At 39.8% G+C, this 22,531-nt stretch overlaps 1 protein-coding gene across 2 annotated transcripts in view; it reads right to left on the bottom strand.

Annotated features, from left to right (window-relative positions):
- Positions 1–2,321: 2,321 nt before the first annotated feature.
- The window catches only part of DHX16 (DEAH-box helicase 16), a 36,018-nt gene continuing 15,808 nt past the window's right edge, over positions 2,322–22,531 (bottom strand). For both annotated transcript variants that reach the window (XM_039341863.1, XM_039341864.1), the window contains 10 exons: positions 21,330–21,428; positions 21,082–21,234; positions 18,227–18,367; positions 15,385–15,547; positions 9,090–9,208; positions 7,877–7,944; positions 7,096–7,258; positions 4,861–5,022; positions 3,887–4,060; positions 2,322–2,576 (listed from right to left, as the gene is read on the bottom strand). In XM_039341863.1, the coding sequence (XP_039197797.1) occupies positions 2,448–2,576; positions 3,887–4,060; positions 4,861–5,022; positions 7,096–7,258; positions 7,877–7,944; positions 9,090–9,208; positions 15,385–15,547; positions 18,227–18,367; positions 21,082–21,234; positions 21,330–21,428 (1,371 nt within the window). In that variant the 3' untranslated portion in view covers positions 2,322–2,447. The remainder of the gene's footprint in view (positions 2,577–3,886; positions 4,061–4,860; positions 5,023–7,095; positions 7,259–7,876; positions 7,945–9,089; positions 9,209–15,384; positions 15,548–18,226; positions 18,368–21,081; positions 21,235–21,329; positions 21,429–22,531) is intronic.

Raw genomic sequence — 22,531 nt, 5'->3', positions numbered from 1 at the left:
TGGTAGCTCTTGCTATAAAGGCTAGGATGTGAAAGAAGAAATGGAGGATACGTCTCGGAGCGCCATAATGAATCTACGAAGATGTTGACATTAAACGGGATAAAACAAGTCAGCAGGAAAAACGAAAGGAGCAAAAACATAGTGAAAGATTTAGACTGCAAAAATCCAGATGACCACTCCAGGCAGTCCTCAACTTACAAGTTTCTTTAGTGACTGTTCAAAGTTACAACGGCACTGAAAAAAAGGGAATTATGACCATTACAACTGTTGCAGCCTCTCCATGAGCACGGGATCCAAATTCAGATGCTTAGCAACTGAGCCATAACACTTGCGGTGTCCCAGAGTCGTGGGCTCAGCTTTTGCGACCTTCTGACCAGCAAAGTCAATGGGGGTGCCAGATTCACTTAACAACCGTACACTAATTTAACTCTGCAGTGGTTCACTTATCAGCTGGGGCAAGGAAGGTCTTAAAATGGGGCAAAATTCACTTAACAACTGTCACCCTTAGCAACTGAAATTTTGAGCGCGCTTGTCGTCGTTAAGTCGAGGACTACCTATATTGCACAGCAGAGTTTTCTATGTCTTGGTGCTGCGTCCAGCGGTTGCCTGGCTGGCTATTTGCAGTTCAGATCCGATAGCGCTGAAAAGCAGGAAACCATTATTCCCCCAGCATCTTTAATTGTGAACCCTTGAATTCCATGTAAAACTTAACTGCCTTTGGGTCAGTCTTGACTCCGGTCCGTGCACTTTTTTTTTTGGCCAGATTTTTCAGAAGTAGTTTGCCATTGCCACCTTCTTAGGGCACGAGGCACATGCATGGGTAGTGGTAAAGAAGAGCTACGACGGCTCTATTTTCTTAATCTCTCCCGTGCTTCAGTTCCACTTATAGCCCTCGACATACACCCATTCGTTTAGTGCAGGGGTTCTCAACCTTGGCAACTTTAAGACTTGTGGACTTCAACTCCCAGAATTCCTCAGCCAGCAAAGCTGGCTGAGGAATTCTAGAAGTTGAAGTCCACAAGTCCTAAAGTTGCCAAGGTTGAGAACCCCTGGTTTAGTGAACTTTCCAAGTTATACAATGGCACTAAAAGAGATGGCCGTTTTTCACGCTTAACTGTCAAAAGCATCCCCATGGTCATGTGCTCCAAATCTGGGCACTTGGCAACTGACAGGCATTTATGACAGCTGCATTGTTCCAGGGTCATGTGATTGCCACTTGGTAACCTTCCCAGCCAGCTTCCGACAAGCGAAGTCAACAGGGGGAAGAGTTGTTTAATAACCACACGATTCACGTTAATAGCTGTAGCAAAAAATGAGGTGCCACTCACTTGACAACTGCTTCACTTAGCAACAGAAGTTGCTAAGGCTCAGTTGTGGTTGTACGTTGAGAACTAGCTGCATTTTGTTTTCAACATTCTTAAAACGTTCCAATAATAATTTTACATTCAAAATTCCTCCAGAAAGCTACGGCCAGGTTAATTTTGCTGCGTTATAAATCTAATAATCTAATGTCTAAAAGTCTTACTTTTCAGCCAAAAATAAGATTGTCACTTTCAGGCCTTTAAAGCAGGGACCGAAGAGCAGAACTTGTTTTGGTTTGGTGCATAATACCCCTCTATCAAATGCCTCCATCTGAAATGGAAAATTTCCTTCAGTCTGAATTTGTGATACGTGTTGCAGGTAGCATATACTGAAAATATCTGTTTTCCAAAATTATTTTCAGAATATGCTACCTACAACGCGTATTTGTGTACCATTCTATCTTTTGTGTTAGCATCCTTGATCACACAAATCCAGGCTTTGTGAGAGGTGCATGGAGTCAAACGCACGACATACTACATACTGCTTGCTGGTATTCAATTGTTATATGACATGCTGCTGAGATTTATTAAGATTTCTAGCAGCCGTGGGAATGCAGCTTCTCAGCATCATGCATAACTGGTTGTTCTTGCTTATTACCTCCAACAAAATAGAGAAAAATAAAAATACCTATTTGCTTATTTTAGTGGAACTGAAAGGCTTAGCTTGCTGCTGGATTCAAAGTGCCCCAAATAGGTTCAGGTGCCTACTCAGTGATAAAACTTACAGGAAGTCTTTTTGTCAATAATTATATCCCAAATTACAAAAATGAGAGAAAAATCCCACGAATGCCGCATACAAAGACAATGGTGCTACAACATTGTCTTAAAATGTTGAAGATGATTTGAACACTGAAATCTGTCTGTATGCATTCCAGAGCATATTTTTAAAGAAGAAATCGATTTCTTAACACAAAGATTAAACTTGTCTAGAAAGAAAATGCAATAATACAGGGGAGCTTATTTTTTTTAAAAAAGTATTTATTTTATGCCTCTGAGTTAACAGTAAAACTATACAGCTCTACAAAAAAAGTGTCCAAAAGTGCTGCTGAGCACTGGAAAAGTCAGAATTGAAGGCAAGTTCTTCTTTTATCCCAGCTCTTCCCGTGTCTTCCCCATTTTCTTGGGCAGTTTCTTGGCTGAGGCGTCTTCTAGTTCCTTGGCCTTGTAATAGTGAGGGGCCACTTCCAGCAGCCATGTACTGTCAATTTCAATCACCTGCAGAAAACACAAGAGCAACTCCAGCTAGCTTCCTTCTGATTTCAGCACTGCCTCTGGATACGCAGATACATATTTAGATAGATGATAGATAGATAGATAGATGATAGACAGACAGACAGATTGATAGACAGATACATACAGATGATAGAAGATAAATAGATACATATATATGATAGATATGATATGATATATGATATTATAGGCAGGCAGGCAGATGGCTGGATGGATGATAGCTATTTCATATTCCTAACTACCCATCTCCCTTGAAAAGGGGCTCAGGGCAGTGTGCAATATCAACAAAATTAAATATTAAAACCAGAATAATTTGGGATTAAAATTTTTATAATTATAAACACAACATTATAAAAGTTTCCAAAGGTGAAAAATTCCAAGATGGGGAGGTAGTAGTTAATACAGGTGGCGGGAGGGGTGTGTGTGTTTCTCATGAGGCCAGCCAGTCCTATGGTTATATGAATCTTTATGCCCTCGCCCCCCCCCCCATGCAAGGGCGCAGAGCCATGTTTTGACCCTTCGCGGAAGGTCAAAAATTGGGCGGCCTTCCTCACCTCTGAGGGCACGATGTTCCACAATACAGGGGCAGCGGCAGAGAAAGCCCTCTTCCCAGCTCCTGCTAGTCTAAATTCTTTGACTGATAGGGTTTTTAGCATGCCTTCCCTGTTTGAATGGGCAGGATGGGCTGATGTAATGGGGCAAAGCTGATTCCCTAGCCAGTTTGATCTGCATATCGGCTAGGTCAAAGGGCGATGGAAATGCAAGCGTGATGCATCAGATGTAAGAATAAAGGTAACTGAACTGGCTGTAAAGGAAATCCAAACTGCTGTTCCACAAAAGTCCCACTAATACCTAATTATTAAATCTCTCTTCCATCTCTTTTAATCGTTTAATCCACTAATGAGAAGTCACCTCTGCCTTTACTACTGCAGCAATAACAAGGTGAAGTGTATATAAAATACTGAGTTCGACCAGAATAGAACAGGCAGCTAAAACCATTGGAAAGGCAGAGAGCAAATTAATTTCATATTACACAAATCTCTTGTTTGACACTTCAGTAGGAAGCCTACAGTAAAATGCTACAAATTCACAAGCAAAGGATTCAGCTCCTCCTCTATTTCAATTGTCAAAAACTGATATTTTCTAATGCTTAAAGGCAACATTTTTAATTGACCTAAAGCATCTGCTACATTCACACATAGGTTTTCCTTTGAGCACAGGGTAACACTTTATCTCTGAGGAGAAGTTTTTTTTCTTCAGAAGATTCAGAAGTGCATGCAGGTGTTTTAACTCACCTGTCTCATGAATTCCTTAGTGGTGAAGACCAGCTCGTGATAAATGAGCCAGCGGGGCTGCTCTTCAAACAAGGAGCTGTTGGGATGGATATACACTGTTTGCTGATGCTTGACTGTTTTGTAACCGCTGCGGGTTAGCCGCGCAGTGTGATAAAAGAAACCAGCCGTTATGGCCTACAGAAACAGAGCAGGAAGAGACAAAAGTGAGGCAGGCAATGAAAGAAATGGTATTGGTGGCTGAAATTACAGATTTGTTAAATCATAAATGGTTTTCATTTCTGCTTAGCATTTGGTGCGAATCTATCCAATATGGCTTATAAGCGACCAGGTTAGTATTATTTGTTCAATAAACCATGATTAATACATTTAAATTGGATTCAGACTTATGAAGCAATGTGTGGAAACCAGTGGAGCCTAAATTAGTCACTACCAACTTTCAGTTTCAAAGGTTCTACTCTAAATCTGGATGTAACTCACTGTGTGGTAATTTAAATAACACAAAATAAGCTATTTTTTATAGCCTCTAGATCAGTGGTTCTCAACCTTTCTAATGCCGCGACCCCATAATATAGTTCCCCATGTTGTGGTGACCCCCAACCACTTATAGATCACCAGGTGCCAGGGGTGTGGCCAAAGAAAAGGGGAAAAAAATGGCAGACAGCCTTGTTTGGCGACCCCCATGAAATGGTCGTTCGACCCCAAATGGGGTCCCGACCCACAGGTTGAGAACCACTGCTCTAGATTAAATAATGGATGAAAAGCAGTTTAAAAAAATACTATCAATAAATAAACATTCAAAAAGTACCTTCTGCAAATATAGAAATTACTGGCTCTTATTTTTTAAAAAATGTGATTATCTGTATGAAAGTTTCTAAATTAGGTGGATATACCAAATACATATATTGTCTCAAGAAACTTTGGCCCCTCATGGAAATCCAGAGCAGAAGAAAATAACAGGGATAGGGGGCTTCTACCTTGCGGATAGGAATGTAGTCCCCTTCGCTGGAAGTTATATCCACCTCAATGCGTTCCATCAACCCTTCCAGCTGTTCTCGCACATCTCGAGCTCGCCTCATAGAACGAAACTGGATGAAATTCTCATAGCACCACTGCATGGAGTAACCACTTTCCACCCACTAAGGGAGAAGGGGAAGAATTAATAGAAACCAAAGCCTTGCTAGGATTTTAAGTGAGGAATGCCATCCACCCAGTGACTTGACTACAGTAATGAGTACAAGTAGTCCTCAACTTACGATCGTAATGGAGCCTGCCCATTACAGTCAGAAGTCATGACAGACCTTAAGTGAAGCATGTCACTTAACAATCCCCACCCCTGTTCTCCCAATGTGGTCGTTAAATGAAAGCACAAGCCGTTAAGTGGAGCATGGGATGCCTCAGGTGAGGGAGGCCTAGTGCAGGCCCTGCTTTGGGTCTCTCACCTCCCTCATCGCCTAGGCCTAACATCTAACACTTCAATGGGTCCCACACTTTCTCTACTATTAATAACCGATCTACACCAGCTATTGTCCTCAATCCCAGAAAACATTCTTTTTTACTTTGTTCCTCTGAGAGTAGAACCTAATGCCATACGAGCTTTGGAAAATCCCGCACTAATATCCTAGAACTACTATAAAACACACACAGAAGAAGCAATCATTAATTGCCATTGTTTGAATGACCTCTGCAATAAAAAAGCATTCAATGGAAGAGAATATAATTTCCCAACTACATAACATCATCAGTTCTAGAAAGGAGTGGGGTTTCCCTTGTTTATACAGTAGCTTGCCCTGCCAGTTTTGATGGTGGGATGGTTTTCTCCTTGATAATCCCTTAGTTAGGTCGTTGTAAAAGGGACCTTTGATATACAACTCTACAATAAGTACAAGGCTGGTAGGGATTTAAAAAGTCACCTAATGAAACTTTTATAGAAAAGGGAGTCAAGCTATTCTCCAAAGCGCCTGAAGGCAGGGCAAGAAGCAACAGATGGAAACTAATCAAGGAGAGAAGCAACCTAGAACTAAGGAGAAACTTCCCGACAGTGAGAACAATTAACCAGTGGAACAACCTGCCTCCAGAATGCTCCAACACTGGAAGTTTTTAAGAAGAGACTGGACAGTCACTTGTCTGAAATGGTATAGGGCAGTGGTTCTCAACCTGTGGGTCGGGACTCCATTTGGGGTCGAACGACCATTTCACAGGGATCGCCGAACAACGCAGTCCACCATTTTTCCCCCCCTTTTCCTTAGCTGTGCTACTCCCTTTTATTCTATTGGCTTTTGAAAGCCAATAGAATAGACTCTCTTGAATAGAGTCTAATTCTATTGGCTTTCAAAAGCCAATAGGAATTGTCCAGGCTGTCTCTGCCCTGCTGAGCCCGCCAAAAGTCCCATTCTGCAAACGGTGCTGCACCGGTTGAGTAGTCCTCGACTTACGACCGGTTGGGGGTCGCGGCATTAAAAAGGTTGAGAACCACTGGTATAGGGTTTCCTGCCTGAGCAGGGGGTTGGACTAGATGACCTCCAAGGTCCTTTCCAACTTTATTGTTGTTGATGATGATTAAGAATAATAATAATGTTGGAAGGGACCTTGGAAGTCATCTAGTCCAACCCGCTGCTCATGAAGGAAAGTCTATACCATTTCAGACAAATGGCTGTCCAGTCTCTTCTTAAAAACTTTCTTCTTCTTGTACCATATCCGTTATCGGACGTTGGCGATTCTGTTTTTATCAGCAGCCGCACGAAAAAGTGCTGCTGAATTTTGTCCAAACCAGTCCAGAAGTTGGAGTATTCGCAACTTCTGGAGACAGGTTGTTCCACTGATTAATTGGCCATTAAGGGAAATGAGCGGGAGTACGGCTGGTCAGCCAGCTACAATCCACCTGGTAGTGATGCTGTCTAACCCACATTTTTTCTATCTTATCAAGTAATAGATTGTGGTCTACTTTATCAAATGCCTTACTGAAGTCCAAGTAAATTATATCCACAGCTTTTCTCTGGTCCACTAATTTTGTCACCTGGTCAAAGAATGCAATAAGATTTGTCTGGCACGATCTGGCATAATAATAATAATAATTTTTCTTCCTCTCTTCTGTACACTAATCCCATCTCTACTCTTCAGGATATGAAATATTCTTCCCTACTGGGAATGCTAAGAATTGCAATTCTAAAAATCCGCAGGATGCCAAGCTGGCCTTGACATTTCTTCCTCACCTGAGTATATACATTGAGAAGAACCAGATGGTCTCCACCAGGCAGGAAGAAATTCATGCGGGCATTGTCAGCATGAACTACTTTGTCCTTAGGACGGTAAAAAATGGCATTGTTGACTGAAAGCATAGCAGCAATGGTCAGGATTTGCTCTGAGCACTTGTACCTGGGGAATTTCCAGCAAAGAAAGAGTGAGGTTGGGTGTTACTGTGGTGGAAACAAAGTCAGATTGAACAATAGCAATAAAAGCAAGCAGAAAACTTCAGAAGAAAAGGAGAACAGACCAACTGAAAGGAAGAGACATACATTAACAATCAACTGATGAAAAGCTAAACAAATACAGGATTTAAAATCGTAGTTTAAATCAGACATGCTAATGAAACATTACAAATACATCAATTTACAATCAATATCAAATGTGTAGGTGCTCTTTAAAAGAATACAAAATATTTAAAATTTTACTCAAGAATTGGAAGCCTTTTTAATGATGATAATGTATTTTAATTCTATCCGCACTTAATCAGGAATGTTTTTATGCTTAACAATTTATTATTTATATTTTAAAAATACTCCAGGTCTATAGGATTTTCATAATTACATAAAAACTGTTGTTCAAATATGTTGGAATTTTCTGAGAAGAATGTAATAGGCAATTAGAGATTGAACTAAGAAACAGGAAATGGATACAGCATGTTGCACCTGTGATTCCTGAAAAAATGTGAGCAAGGCCAAATCCACTATCAACATATTAAAAAATGCACAGAAAAAGCAGAGAAGCACTCACTGTTCAGAAGCTAGAATCATCTTTGAGAGCATGGGATCAACAGGCAATTCTGCCATCTTCCGGCCCAACTAAATACAAAATGCAGAGTTAATGAATTCAATTAAAGGACAAAAACTCTCACAAATGTAATATATGTCCACAAGTTAAAACACTATTTCTGATCAAAGTATATAGCCAAATATTTTGAAGATCTGTGCTTAAGACATCTGTGGCACCAGTTCTTATTACTAGCCATCCCAGCAGGCTTTCCTGTTTTTAAGAATAGAAAGGGACAAGCAGGTACAACACATTCAATTATCTACCATTCTTCATTGCATTTCTGTTTCTTCTCTCTGCAACCAGGAACCTCCTTCCAAATTCCTCAAAGCTTTGTATATCTTCAGTCTTTTATTCTCATAATACACTGTACACCAGGGGTCCCCAACCTATGGTCCGTGGCCCGGGACTGGGCTGTGGGCTCTTGGCCAGCGGGCTGCAGAAATGGCTGGCTGGTGCGCGCACGCATGGGCGCGCATTTCCCCCCCACTCGCGCTAGTGCCAGCGGCCCTGTTTGCGCAGGCATGAATGGGAATGTTAGCGCAGGGTGGGTGCCTGAGGCCCATTTGCGCATGAGCAGCTAGCCTGGGTGGTTTGCGTGGCCTGTTTGTGCATGCACGAACAGGCCGCTAGCTGCCATGGGGGTGCGCGACCATTTGCGCATGCGGCCAACGCATGCATGAACGGGACTGCTAGTGCTGTGCCAGTGTGTGTGGCCCATACAGGTGCACACACACCAATTCTGAAGCTGCTCTCCTTCCCTCCGGTCCTCGAACCCAGAAAGGTTGGAGACCTCTGCTGTATACAACCATTTATTTATTTAGATGTCTTTGTTTATTTTGTAGCAGAAAAGTAATCTTAATACAGATCCACCTACTTAAAATATAACACTTTAGTGCTCAAATCAAGTTGAACAGAAATCTTTCCTGTTACTGTTGATGTGATAATGACAAGTCCTCTTTTATGCTATTCTTGAAGAAAAATAATGAAAATGATTAGTATCCATGGAACCTTAACTAAGGAGTAACTAGAAAGTATATGGTAGTTGAATTTGAATACAAATTTAAAGCTTTAGTCTCTTTCCAACTTCTACCTTCACGCCCACTGATAGACAATCACTCTATTTTCAAAATAAGCATCCTGCCCTGACAAAATAGCCCTGGATAAGAAATCATACCTTGGTGAGTTCACCAAGATGGTTGAGGGCCCCCAAGGCATACAGCTGCTCTAATGCCAATACTAGAGTCTCGTGGGGTGGTGGATCCATGAAGTCAAAGTGAATCAAATCATTGATGCCTGAAGAAAGAGAGGAAATACAACCCGGCTAAGTGTTGCATATACAAGTTACTAGTCCCTACATGATCTTGAGTCTAGATATTTCTGTCTTCCATTGTAAAATGCATCTACTGACTTCCGGTACGGAGCGACAGCGATGGCGGCTATCTTTTAGCCGTCCAGCTGGGAAAGTGTCAGAGCCGCGGAGCACAGCGTGCATCAGCTGGTCCGCGGCTCGGAACTCCCTTCCCGGGCAAAGGGAAGGGACAGAGAGTGCAAGAGTAGAGTTAGAACCCCTGAACCCTCTCTGGATTTAATCCTAGAGGGGGTGAAAGGAGTGTTCCCTCGGAGCTCTTGCTGTCTCCGCCTCCCAGCTGTTTTTGCTTCCTAGGAAGCAAAAGAAACTGCCGCTTCTATCTCCGTGCTTATAGAGAGTTGGTGAGTAATTCCTAAAAAACGGACAGAGCAGTTTAAAGGATTTTTTCTTATATAATTTAGGTGTTTATTTTTTTTTATTTAGTTCTGACTATTTCTCCTTTTTTTTTTTTATTATTGTGGAGAAGGAATTAAGATGGCGTTTTGAAAGTGACGGAGTTTTTTTTCCTTGTCTTTTGTTTCACTTTCTCCTGTTTCACTTTCTCCTGTTAAGGACTGGACTTTACTTTTGCTTTTGGTATTGAATCCTCTTTTTTGATTTTCTTTTTCTTTTTGGTTTTTTTTCTCTGGATTTTCAAGGATTATAGTGTTTTTGCTGCCTCTTTTAAAAGTAAAATTTTTCTCTCTTTCCCCCTCATTTTTTTGGGGGGGGGGAAAGGGAAGTGAGAACTGTGTTATTTAAAATGGCTTCAAAGAGACAGCCGCCTTCTACAACATCCAAGGTGATTTCCTCTCCTATAGCTTCTACTGCACAACCACAACAACAACTTAAACATGCACCACCGGCACAGCCACCACCCTCCCCTCCTTTGCCTGGACTTTCAGCACAAGAGGCTAGAGGTATAATGGGAGAGGCTGTAGCTCAAATGAGAGAGGAAATGAAGCAACTTTCTATACAGCTTAAATCAGAAATTAAATCTGACTTCAAAGAAGAGATAAGTGGGATGAAGGATCAATTGGAAAAGAACAATAATATTTTGCGACAAGATATACTTGCAGCAGTCTCAGGTTTGGCTACAGTGGTGGTTAAGCTGAATGCAAGACTCGAGGAAGTTGAAGATAAAGTTGATTCCTTTGATGATAAAATTCAAGATGTGGAAAGGAAGGTGGAGACTTCACAAGAAGATATTTTGATGTTTCAGTACAGGCAGATGGAATATGCTTTGAGGATTAGAGGCCTCAAGGAAGATATGAATCAAGATCTGATGGAGGTGGTTCTTACTGATTTGGCTGTGGTTTTGGACATGGACAAAGAAGAATTACGCAGAGAAGTTGAAAAAGTGTACAGGCTTAACTCTTGGATTGCTAAGCAGAAGAATTTGCCTAGAGATGTGGTGATTTATTTTACGAAGAAGTCTCTGCGTAATGAGATCATACAAGCCTTTTATAATAAAAGATTTCAGATAGCTGCCCAAGATGTCATTATACTAAAGGAAATCCCATCAAAAATTTTAAGAAGCAGGAAAGATTTTGCTTTCTTAGCTAATGAGCTTAAAGCTAGATCGATGCCATTTAGATGGGAAATCCCGATGGGTATTGTTCTGAGCCATGCGGGGACACGTTATAGATTGAATACGGTTGATAAAGCTAGAGAATTCTATACTTCAGTCCTAGGTGCAGGCTCAATTTTACCTGTTCAGAAATCCCTGAGTGGCAAAGAGGCGGAGCAGCAGTCTGAGGCATTAAGTTCGGTTTCTGCTGGGATGCTGCAAGCTGAATGGCAACGCCACACGCAGGTTAAAGAGCAGAGAATGACTCGTGCAGCTTATAAACGTAAAGAGAAGGAGCAACGTAAGAAAGAGGCCAAAGAGATTTCTCCTGGAAATGTATCACCGCCGGTGGGAGGAGCAAGACCCAAGAGTCATGCAACACATGTTGCAATTTCAGATCTCCAAGGTGTCTTCTCCAGGCTGCGGGCCAAGGGAGATGGCAAAGTTTTTGACCTGGAATGTTAATGGATTGAATTCTCCTCAGAAAAGGAAAAAAATCTTTTATTATTTGAAGCAACGTAATAATGATGTTATTTGCTTACAGGAAACTCATATTTTACTTAAGGATCAGAAATATTTAGTTAATGCCCGTCTGGGATCTCACTTCGTATCTTCTGCTCCCGGGAAGAAGGGGGGAGTTGTTATTTATGTCAAGCAAAATCTACCAGTTTGTCTGGTGGAGTCTGACCCCCAAGGGAGATATGTGATGGTTGAATTGGGCTTATATGGTAAGAAAGTACTTATAGTGGGACTATATGCACCAAATCAGCAACAGGAACAATTTTATAGACTCTTACATGAAAAAATAAATCTGCTGGACTACAGATCCGTGGTATTAATGGGGGATTGGAATGGTGTTTTAGACGTACAAAGGGACAAAAAAGGCTCTTCTCCTCTTTTTAAGCAGGCAAAATTACCTAAAGCCTTTTTTGATATGAAAGAGGACTGGGAATTACGGGACTATTGGCGGGAATGTAATCAAGAGGAGAAAGACTTTACCTTCTTTTCAGATAGACACCAATCCTTCTCAAGAATTGACTTCTTTTTGATTACAACGGACTTATATAATAGAGTAAAGAATGTCAAGATTTTCCCTAGGTCTTTGACGGATCATAGTCCAGTTTGGATGGAGTTGACTCAAGAAAAAGAGGAGAGAAGATCCTGGAGGGTGAATGAGAATTTATTTAGACAAGAAAAAAATGTTCAGAAACTAAAGGAGTGTTTAAAGGATTACTTTGTTTTGAATATGTATAAGGGGACTTCAATGTCAATGGTATGGGATGCAGGGAAAGCATTTATGCGTGGGATTTTGATAAAAATGAATAACTGTCATAAGCAAAAACAGATTCAGAAACGTAAAGAATTGGAAGATGAAATTAAATTAAAAGAAAAGTCTTTGATTTTAAATCCTTCTGATGAAAGTATTAAAGAATCTTTAAAGTTGTTAAGAACACAATTTAATATGTTGTTAGCAGATCAAGCTGCAACCAATTTATTGTTTATGAAACAAAACACATTTTGTAATGCTAACAAGCCAGGGAGATGGTTGGCTTATCAGTTGAGAAAGAAACAGAGACAGAGAACAATAGATAAAATAAATTACAAGGGTAAATTAGTTTCTCAGAAGGAATTGATTAAGAAATCTTTTTTGGATTATTATCAAAAATTATATAAATCTACTAATGTGCAAATTTTAGAGATAAATAAATACTTAAGTGAGGTTAGTTTCCCTAAATTGACAGAGGATCAGAAACATGAAGTTAATGGTTTAATTACTAAGGAGGAAATTTTGCTAGCAATTCAACAATTGAAACCAGGGAAAGCACCGGGTACGGATGGGTTAACAGCTGTTTATTATAAAGCCTTACTGGAGGAGATGACTCAACCATTAGGTGATCTTTTTAATGGCATTTTACAGGGTCAAGAGATTCCTCCCTCATGGCGTACTGCTTTTATATCATTGATTCCAAAGGAAGATCAAGATCTTATTTTACCTAAGAATTATAGGCCTATATCTCTTTTAAATGTGGATTACAAGATATTTGTAAAAATCTTAGTAAATAGGCTTATGAGGGTTGTGCACTACCTTGTGCATAAAGATCAATCTGGGTTCATAACTGGAAGGTACATGAAAAATAATGTCAGACAAATTATTAATTTATTAGAATATTTAGATAAAAACAACCAAGTTCCTGCAGGGCTGATATTTTTAGATGCTGAAAAAGCTTTTGATCAATTGAATTGGCATTTTATGTTAAGAGTAATGGAAGAGATGAATTTTGGTGAAAAGATATTGCAAGCTCTTATGGTAATATATCAAAAACAAACGGCACAACTTATCGTTAATGGAGGTTTGTCAGAGGTTTTTACAATAGAGAAAGGTACTAGACAGGGCTGCCCATTATCACCGTTGCTGTTTGTCTTAACACTGGAAATACTGTTGATCAAAATTCGAGAGTCGCAGGAAATTAAAGGAATAGAAGTTAATAAAAAAGAGTATAAGTTAAGAGCTTTTGCGGATGACTTGGTCATCACTTTGTCGCAACCTACTTATTCTGTAGTAAAATTATTACAGCTGATTCATAATTATGGTTTGGTTTCGGGTTTTAAGATTAATGTTAATAAGACAAAAATTTTACCTAAAAATATGACTAGTCGGGAGAAGCAGACTTTGGTTAACTTGACGGGTTTTGAAATTGTTAATAAGGTAAAATATTTGGGGGTGATGCTATCTGTTTCTAATGCAAAATTATTTAAAAATAATTATGAAAGGTTGTGGGTTAGGGTACAGAGAGACTTGAAGAATTGGGAAAAGTTGCAATTATCCCTCATGGGAAGAATTGCAGTGATAAAAATGAATATTCTACCCAAGTTTCTCTTTTTGTTCCAAATGATACCGATTTTGAAGAATGAGATCAATTTAACTGAGTGGCAGAAAGGCCTTAATAAATTTATTTGGGCAGGGAAAAAGCCAAGGGTTAAGTTTAAAATTATGCAAGATTTCCGTGAGAGGGGAGGACTCAAGGTGCCGAATTTGAAATTATATTATGATGCGGTGGTTTTAACATTAGTTAGTGACTGGGTAAATTTGACAAATTCTGATATACTTCACTTAGAGGGATGGAATTTACTTTTTGGGTGGCATGCCTATTTAATATTTAATAAAAAAATGGATTGGGCTTTTAAATCTCATATCTTAAGAATTTCTTTACTTAGGGTTTGGAGAAAATATTACAAAAGTGATTTTAAAGTACCATTATGGGCCGTACCTTGGCATGCAATAGAAGGAATAAAAAGAGGGGTTAAAATGGATATGGTGTCCTGTAGACAGTTACTTAAATGGGATGGACAAAACTGGCAGTTAAAATTACGGGAAGAGTTAGCACAAGAAAATATTATTTATTCTTGGTTCCAATATAGGCAATTATTAGATAGATGGAAGATGGACTGTAAGGTGGGTTTTTACAGAGAAGATGAAAATCTTATTAAGCAAGTGAAGGATCAAAGACAAACCCACATTAAGAGGATCTATGGGGTTTTAGTTGAATTGGATTCAGAAACGGAACTAATTAAAGATTGTATGATTAGATGGGCGCAGAATTTTGGTGAGCCAGTTCCATTGGACACCTGGGAAATTATTTGGGTGAGAAATGTCAAATTTACACAAGCACAGAACTTAAGGGAGAATTTTTATAAAATGTTTTATAGATGGCACCTTGATCCACAAAAAATGTCTTTTATGTACCCTGACTTACAACCTAAATGTTGGAGATGTGGTTGTATGGATGCTACTTATTATCATATTTGGTGGTCGTGCAGAGAGATAAAAGCATTCTGGATTAAGATATGGTGGAATATCCAGAGAATTTTTAAAAGGAGGGTAAAATTTACTCCGCAATTATTTTTGTTAGGTATAGCTATTGATTGTGATACAAAGGAAATTATATTGATGTTAAATTTGATTACAGCTGCGAGGCTGTTAGTAGGACAATATTGGAAGAAGGAATCTTTGCCTACATTGCAGGAATGGTTTCTTAAAGTGTCTCATTTGGCGGAAATGGCAAAGATTTCGGCTTTCTTAAAGGGACAAACGCAAGAGAAATTTCTTGCTGTTTGGGATAAATGGATAAAATTCATACAATTTAAATTTGATATAAAAAAATATTATATAGTTTTTTCATAATTTTTAACTTTATATATATATATATATTCTATTTTATATTCTTTTTTATAAATTTTTTTAACTTTTTCTTTAATTAAGCCTATATTCTGCTCTGGGAGGTCCTGGGGGGGGAAGGGGGGGTTTGGGTAGGGGTGGGGGAAGGGGGTTTTTGTTGGTTAATGTTTGTTTTTTATTTGTATATGTTGTTTTTTGTTTTTGTATTGTTTCTTATTTTTTGTAAAATTTATAAAACTCTTTAATAAAAGATGCATCTACTGAAATTTAACCCTTAAAAATGATCCAGTTCCTATTGTGAAAAATCTTGGTAACATATTCTAGGGAACATGCGATCCCTATATTTTGCTACCCAAGATTGCCAAAACACACACCTAAGCTTTTGAGAAGAAGCACTACATTCCCAAGGTTGGTTCTCTGAATCTCTGGCACCGTGGTTTCCTCCATCTCATTTTTGTACGCCCAGGCTGTGTAGAGACGGAAGCACTTTCCTGCAGCCACACGGCCTGCCCGACCTGCCCTCTGATTGGCAGAAGCCTGATGGAGAATAAGAAGATGATCTGTGAGACTGGAACGGTTACTTCATCAGATTCCAGAGGCGAATGTAGAAGAAAAATAAGTAGTAGTTCCCCAACTAAGACAATCTTAAATTAATCTCTCTCTCTCTCTCTCCCTCCCTCTCTCTCTCCCTCCCTCCCTCTCTACATATACAGTGCTAAATTTAATATTTATATATTTGTATTCAGAAAGTATTCAGACTCCCTTCACTTTTGTCAATTATGCTGCAGCCTGATTATACAGTTATTGCAATTTTTTTCTTCATTAATCTACACTCAGCATCCCATAATGACAAAGTGAAAACCAAATTTTAGAAATTTATTAAAAATAAAAAACTGAAACATCACATTGAGGACAAGTTTTCAGACCGTTTGCAACAACACTTGAAATTTAGCTCAGATGCCTCCCGCTTCTCTTGATCGTTGCTGACATGTTAGAATCCACCTGGGGTAAATTAAATTGATTGGACATGATTTGAAAGGCACACACCTCTCTATAGAAGGCCTCACAGCTGACTATGCATACTGTAGCAGAGTAAAAGCCATTAGGTCAAAGGAACAGGATTATTGCAAGGCACAGATCTAGGAAAGGCTACAATAAAATTACTGCTGCATTGAAGGTTCCTAAGAGCTCAGTGGCCTCCATAATTCTCAAATGGAAGAAGTTTGGCACAACCGGGACTCTTCCAAGAGCTGGTCACCTAGTCAAACAGAGCAAACGGGCGAGAAGGGCCTTAGTAAGAGAGGTGTCCAAGAACCCAATGGTCACTCTGACTGAGCTCCAGAGATCCTGTGAGGAGATGGGACAGAGTTCCAGAAGGACAACCATCACTGCAGCCCTCCACCAATCTGGGCTTTATAGCAGAGTGGTTAGATGGAAGCCTCTCCACAGTGCAAAACACATGAAAGCCCATTTGGAATTTGCAAAAAAAACCCTGAAGGTCTCTCAGACTGTGAGGAACAAGATTCTCTGGTATGATGAAACCAAGATTGAACTGTTTGGCCTCAGTTCTAAACATTATGTCTGAAAGAAACCAGGCACTGCTCATCACCTGTCCAATATCATCCCAACAGTGAAACGTGGTGGCAGCATAATACTGTAGGACTGTTTTTCAGCAGCAGGGGCTGATCATGGTTGAGGGAAAGCTGAATGGAGCAAAGTACAGGGATATCCTCAATGAAAACCTGTTCCACAGCGCTCAGGATATCAGACTGGGCCGAAGGTTCACTTTCCAACATGACAACGACCCTAAGCACACAGATAAGACAACACAGGAGTGGCTTAGGGACAACTCTGTGAATGTCCTAGAGTGGCCCAGCTATAGCCCTGACGTAACCCCATCAAACACTTCTGGAGGGACCTGAAAATGGCTGACTACTGACGGAGCTTGAGAGCAAGGAAGAATGACAGGTGTGCAAAGCTTGTCGCATCATACCCAAAAAAGACTCGAGGCTGTAATTGCTGCCAAGGATGCTTCAGTAAAATACTGAGTGAAGGGTCTGAATACTTATGCCAATGTGATATTTGAGTTTTTTCTTTTTAATAAATTTCAGACATTTCTAAAATTTTGTTTTCACTTTGTCATTACAGTGGAGATTAATGAGAAAAAAATGATTTTCAACAACTGTAGAATCAGGCTGCAGCATAACGAAAGTGACAAAAGTGAAGGGCGTCTGAATACTTTCTGAATGCACTGCATGGCAATCTTTCTCCAGAAACAGGGCAATAAATATAATTCTCCCACAATTTATGTTTACTACAGCCAAATTAAGATAATGATAATTGATCATCTGGATTTAATTACAGATATTCTGACTTGATTATTGTTTGTTATTTTAACCTTTACATATGGCACAATGTAAGCTACTCAGAATTTTTTGATTGGCATAAACTATAAGCCTGTTAAAATCTACACAAGCACACCACCACTACAAATTTCTAAAAGTTCTTAGTAATATTATAATGTCCACAATGAATAAAGTGTAGTTCAAAAACCTAGATTTCAGAAAATCCCAATTTTCTTCAACATTCAGAGACTGCAATTAGAAAGGATGCTCTGATCATTTTTTATTAATGGTTCCATTATCACAGGAGTCAACAAGAGAATTCATTTGACACCATAATACTCACTTAAGAATCCTTGCCCAACTACCCCTTGCTTTGGTCTATATCAGGGGTCTTCAAACTTGGCTCCTTTATGACTTGCCAGCATGCCTGGCTGAGGAATTCTGGGAGTTGAAGTCCACAAGTCATAAAAGGGCCAAGTTTGAAGACCCCTGGTCTATATATTATGTGTGCTTTCTAACTATTTTCCTTAAGACCCCTGCAGGGTTAGAGCTTCACCACTGGTGGGTTGGTGAATACTATTACATGGATGTGTTATATTATAAAAGTGATTTCTGTACATCTTCATAGCTTTACAGAATCACAGATCATAAATCCCTGATAATTTTTCATTGTCCTGTGATTTATTTTTTAACTGTTTCCAGATTAACTACATTCTTAACAAATTACTTCCTGCAAAAAATTAACACCAATGTGAATAAGGGAACCAGATTAAATGAGAGCTTCAGATAACTTTGAAGACATTCAAGCTCAGCAAATGAGAGAGATTGGATGGGGAAGGGAATGGGGAAGAAAAGTACTTATACCAGATACCCGAGAACAGGGGGTAACAATAAGTGACTCCATGCCCGTGCGAGCATTGTAACTCTTCTGTTTGCAAAACCCAGGGTCAATCACATAAATTATGCCATCTATGGTCAGTGATGTCTCTGCTATGTTTGTGGCCACGACAACCTGAGGAGAAAAGAGATACTCATAACTGATGGTGTAAAGCTGCTATTTCTCATAACCTCAACTTCACTATAAATGTTTTAAGTTATAGAACCCAATAATTCCATGAGATGAAGGCTCCTCAGAGCAGGTTAATATTTTTTTTGATCATGGGATCTACTCCTTGGAAAGATGTTTTAACCATAGCAGCTTGAAGGCTGGGGAATTCTGAGAATTGAAGTCCACACATCTTCAAGCTGCCAAGGTTGAGAAATACTGTTGATGAGGGTCTCCTGAAAGGTAGCAAAGACCCTACTGTTCAGTAGTGCCTTTGGGGAGGACTTATGTGCTAGCTGGAATGTGATTCTCTTAGCTAATTTATTTGCTGTAATATACCGTTTTGTAGCTTATTTATATATTGCACATTTATTTGTACCAAGGATGTTTTCAATTTGTTTTTACACTTTTTTTAAGTCGCCATGATTCTAATAGATTTGGCAACATCCAAATTGACTATTCAAACAAATCTATATCTATATTATATTTTATATATATATAAAAATGTAAATGTTCGTTTGTTCAAAATCTTAAATCTTCGAAAGTTCTTCACCGATTGCTTTGAAATTTTGACACAACGTTGCATTCGAATATGCGCGTGTTTTTATATACCTATATTATATAGATGTCACACCTGTGACAGGTAAAAACATCCTTTTTTTGAAAAACATCGCCATCTGTTGGACATAAAAGCAACACACGCTACAATTTCAGACAATCTCTATATCTGCACAGACAATGGAACAACAAAAAATATTGTATACCCACAAGCATTGTGAAATTAAACATATTATAAACGTGCACTTTCTCTTTTCTTTCTTTTCCATTTAACCAGACTGAGCCACAGCAACGCGTGGCTGGATACAGCTAGTAAATAATATGTAGAATATAACATTAACTAATGAAGAAGGTCCAACTGTAATCCTGATTTCTTCATTAAAAACATTCTATGGAAGAAGTCTCTGAAAGATCTCTGCCCAAGAATTTGCTAATACAAATAGACAATACTGTATGGAGAAATGACATAGGTCTCGGTAAAGCAGCTTCAAATATATTTACTACAAAGGCAAAAAATCTGATTGTCTTGGTTCCTTTTCTTTTATATTGTGATTGACTTTCTGATTTTTTTTTCCTTCCTTAAGTCCAGGACAGTCAGTAAAGTGTGTTAGGCCAATTACATTCCTATATTACTGACTTCAGACAAGATGAAGAAAGAAGAGTTAGGGCAGGGGTAGGCAACCTTAGCTTTTATGACTCATGGACTTCAACTCCCAGAATTCCTGAGCCAGCCATGCTGAGGGGAAAGGAAGGTTTCCAAGCTGAGCCATGCTGGCTCAGGAATTCTGGGAGTTGAAGTCCACAAGTCATAAAAGAGCCAAGGTTGCCTATCCCTGAGTTAGGGGAAAGCAACAGCTGATTAGGTATACACTGAACCAAATGCTGCAGCTGTTGGAAGGTGATCACTCACCTATCTGTGTCAGACAAAATGTTAAACCTATATTCAAAGGCAGTTTTGAAAAGGCTAATGTCAAATGTCAGAATTGCTAAAAATTTTCTGCCTGTAGGGCTTTTTCCAAAATTCTTTCCTCTAGGGAGGTTAGAGGTTATGAGATATATATTTTGTGCAAGAGTTGTGCATATATTGAGCTTTCTTTTGTTGACTGGCAGCCAATAGTCAAATGAAAATACATTATGCAGTGTGTACATTTCATAAGCATCGTTAATAATACTGTTGAGCTTTCAGACTGCAGGCTGCAAAATGCATATTCAATTGGCTTTTATTTCTTTGTTGTGCATGCTCTGTTGATGCTGAATTTTCTACATGTCAATTGCAAAAACAATATGTTTCTTTGCCAAGTATTCCTGGCAGGCTGCAAATACAGAAATGGGCATATTCTTGGACAATATGAAGAGATAAGAGCTAGAGATGTGGTTTTGTTTTTACTGTTGTTGTTTGTGGTTTCCTAATGAATGCTGTGTACAGTATTGCTCTTTATTGAGTGTCTGTGATGGTGTAGGGCAGGAGTGGGCAACCTTGGCTCTTTTATGACTCGTGGACTTCAACTCCCAGAATTCCTGAGCCAGCATGGCTCAGCTTGGAAACCTCTCCCTTTCCCCTCAGCATGGCTGGCTCAGGAATTCTGGGAGTTGAAGTCCACGGGTCATAAAACAGCCAAGGTTGCCTACCCCTGGTGTAGGGAGACAGATAACAGCAGGCTTTAATGATTTCACTTCAATTTTTTAAAAAAAAAATCATCCCATTTTTCCTCTATAGATAATTAGGTAGCAGTCAGCAAGCATTATCACACCATCATAAGAAGACACTTGTTTTGCATTCCTATTATCTCTACAGTGAAATATTTGAAATGTTCAACAAATAAAACATGCAACACTTGAAGAATTTAGAATGTGTTCTGTTATATTGCCAACCTGGCTGTTTTATCTCATTCTCAAAACAAAACCTCTTCTCCTTTTTGTGCGCACTCCTAATATTCATCTTCTTTCAACGACCTACAATTTCCAAACATCTCAAATGCAAATCTCTAAATCAGGGTCTCCAAACTTGGCAACTTTTAAGCCTTGCGGACTTCAACTTCCAGAATTCCTCAGCCAGCCACGCTGCACGGTTTGGCCTCAAATAGCCAGACCTTACTTTCCTGCTTTGCACAATCAGTTTTTACCTTCCGGGCCCCTGGTGGGGTCGGTTCAAAGATCTTGGCCTGCATGTCGGAGGGTAGATTAGCATAAATTGGGAGGACCACAAGTTCTGCAATTTTGGAGCCCAAGCGCCGGCAACGATCCTGTAACATCTCACAGCAGGCTTCAATTTCTTCCTGCCAATAGAAACAGAAGTTAAGCTCTACTTATTATAATAAAATGTTGATTAAATAATGGCAGAGTGAATTAGGAGAAAATACGCAAGAGTTACCTGGCCAGTCAGAAACACAAGGATGTCCCCTCGGGGCTGGGTGACATGAATCTGCAGCACCGACACCACACAGGCTTCCAGATAATCAGCCTCTGGGGCCTAGAGGGAAGAGGCAGAGGGAGGACAATCAAAGTACAGGTCATCCTCAGTTAATGACGATTAGCAACCATTCAAAATTATGGCAGTGCTGAACAAATGATAGTTACACCTAGTCCCCAAAGCTACAGCATCTGAGTAGCTATAACTGCATTTGATCAACATCTGAGTGCTTAGTGGGTTGCCCAGAGGCACCTCAACTTTCCTTATCTATCTCCCTCTTCATCTCTGTCCTTTTGGCGCCCCGCACACCACTGCCTCAACCTGCTATCCCCAGCTGACCTTCGCCATCTTCTTCCTCCCACTGCTGATAAGGCAGGCCTGACCTGGCCCTTCATGAGCCAGCTGTTGGCTGCATCGGGCCTTCTTCCCAAGGCGGCAAGCACCGTTCTCCAAATCACGTGTGGCCTTCAAGTGAGGCTTTCAAGCTTTCCAAAGCCTTACAAGAAGGCTACATGCAATTTGGACAAGGGTGCGCAGGATTTGGACAAAGCTGGACATGGCTTTGGGAATAATAATAAGGAGGAGGAGGAGGAGGAGGAGGAGGAGGAGGAGGAAGAAGAAGAAGAAGAAGAAGAAGAAGAAGAAGAAGAAGAAGAAGAAGAAGAAGAAGAAGAAGAAGAAGAAGAAGAAGAAGAAGAAGAAGAAGAAGAAGAAGAAGAAGAAAAAGAAGAAGAAGAAAGTTGGAAGAGACCTTGGAGATCATCTAGTCCAACCCCCTGCTCAAGCTGGAAACCCTATACCATTTCGGACAAATGGCTGTCCAGTCTCTTCTTAAAAACTTCCAATGTTGGAACATTCACCGCTTCTGGAGGCAGGTTGTTCCACTGGTTAATTGTTCTGTCAGGAAGTTTCTCCTTAGTTCTAGGTTGCTTCTCTCCTTGATCAGTTTCCACCCATTGCTTCTTGCCTTCAGGTGCCTTGGAAAATAGCTTGACTCCCTCTTCTTTGTGGCAGCCCCTGAGATATTGAAACACGGCTATCATGTCACCCTTCGTCCTTCTCTTCGCTAAACTAGACATACCCAATTCCAGCAACCGTTCCTTATATGCTTTAGCGTCCAGTCCCCTAATCATCTTTGTTGCTCTTCTCTGTACTCTTTCTAT

Source organism: Crotalus tigris, unplaced genomic scaffold (genome assembly GCF_016545835.1).
Source record: "Crotalus tigris isolate CLP2741 ecotype Arizona unplaced genomic scaffold, ASM1654583v1 scf7180000017773.841730, whole genome shotgun sequence".
Classification (NCBI taxonomy): Eukaryota; Metazoa; Chordata; class Lepidosauria; order Squamata; family Viperidae; genus Crotalus; species Crotalus tigris.
Note: the sequence above shows the minus strand (reverse complement) of the source record. Positions and strands in the feature narration are given on the sequence as shown.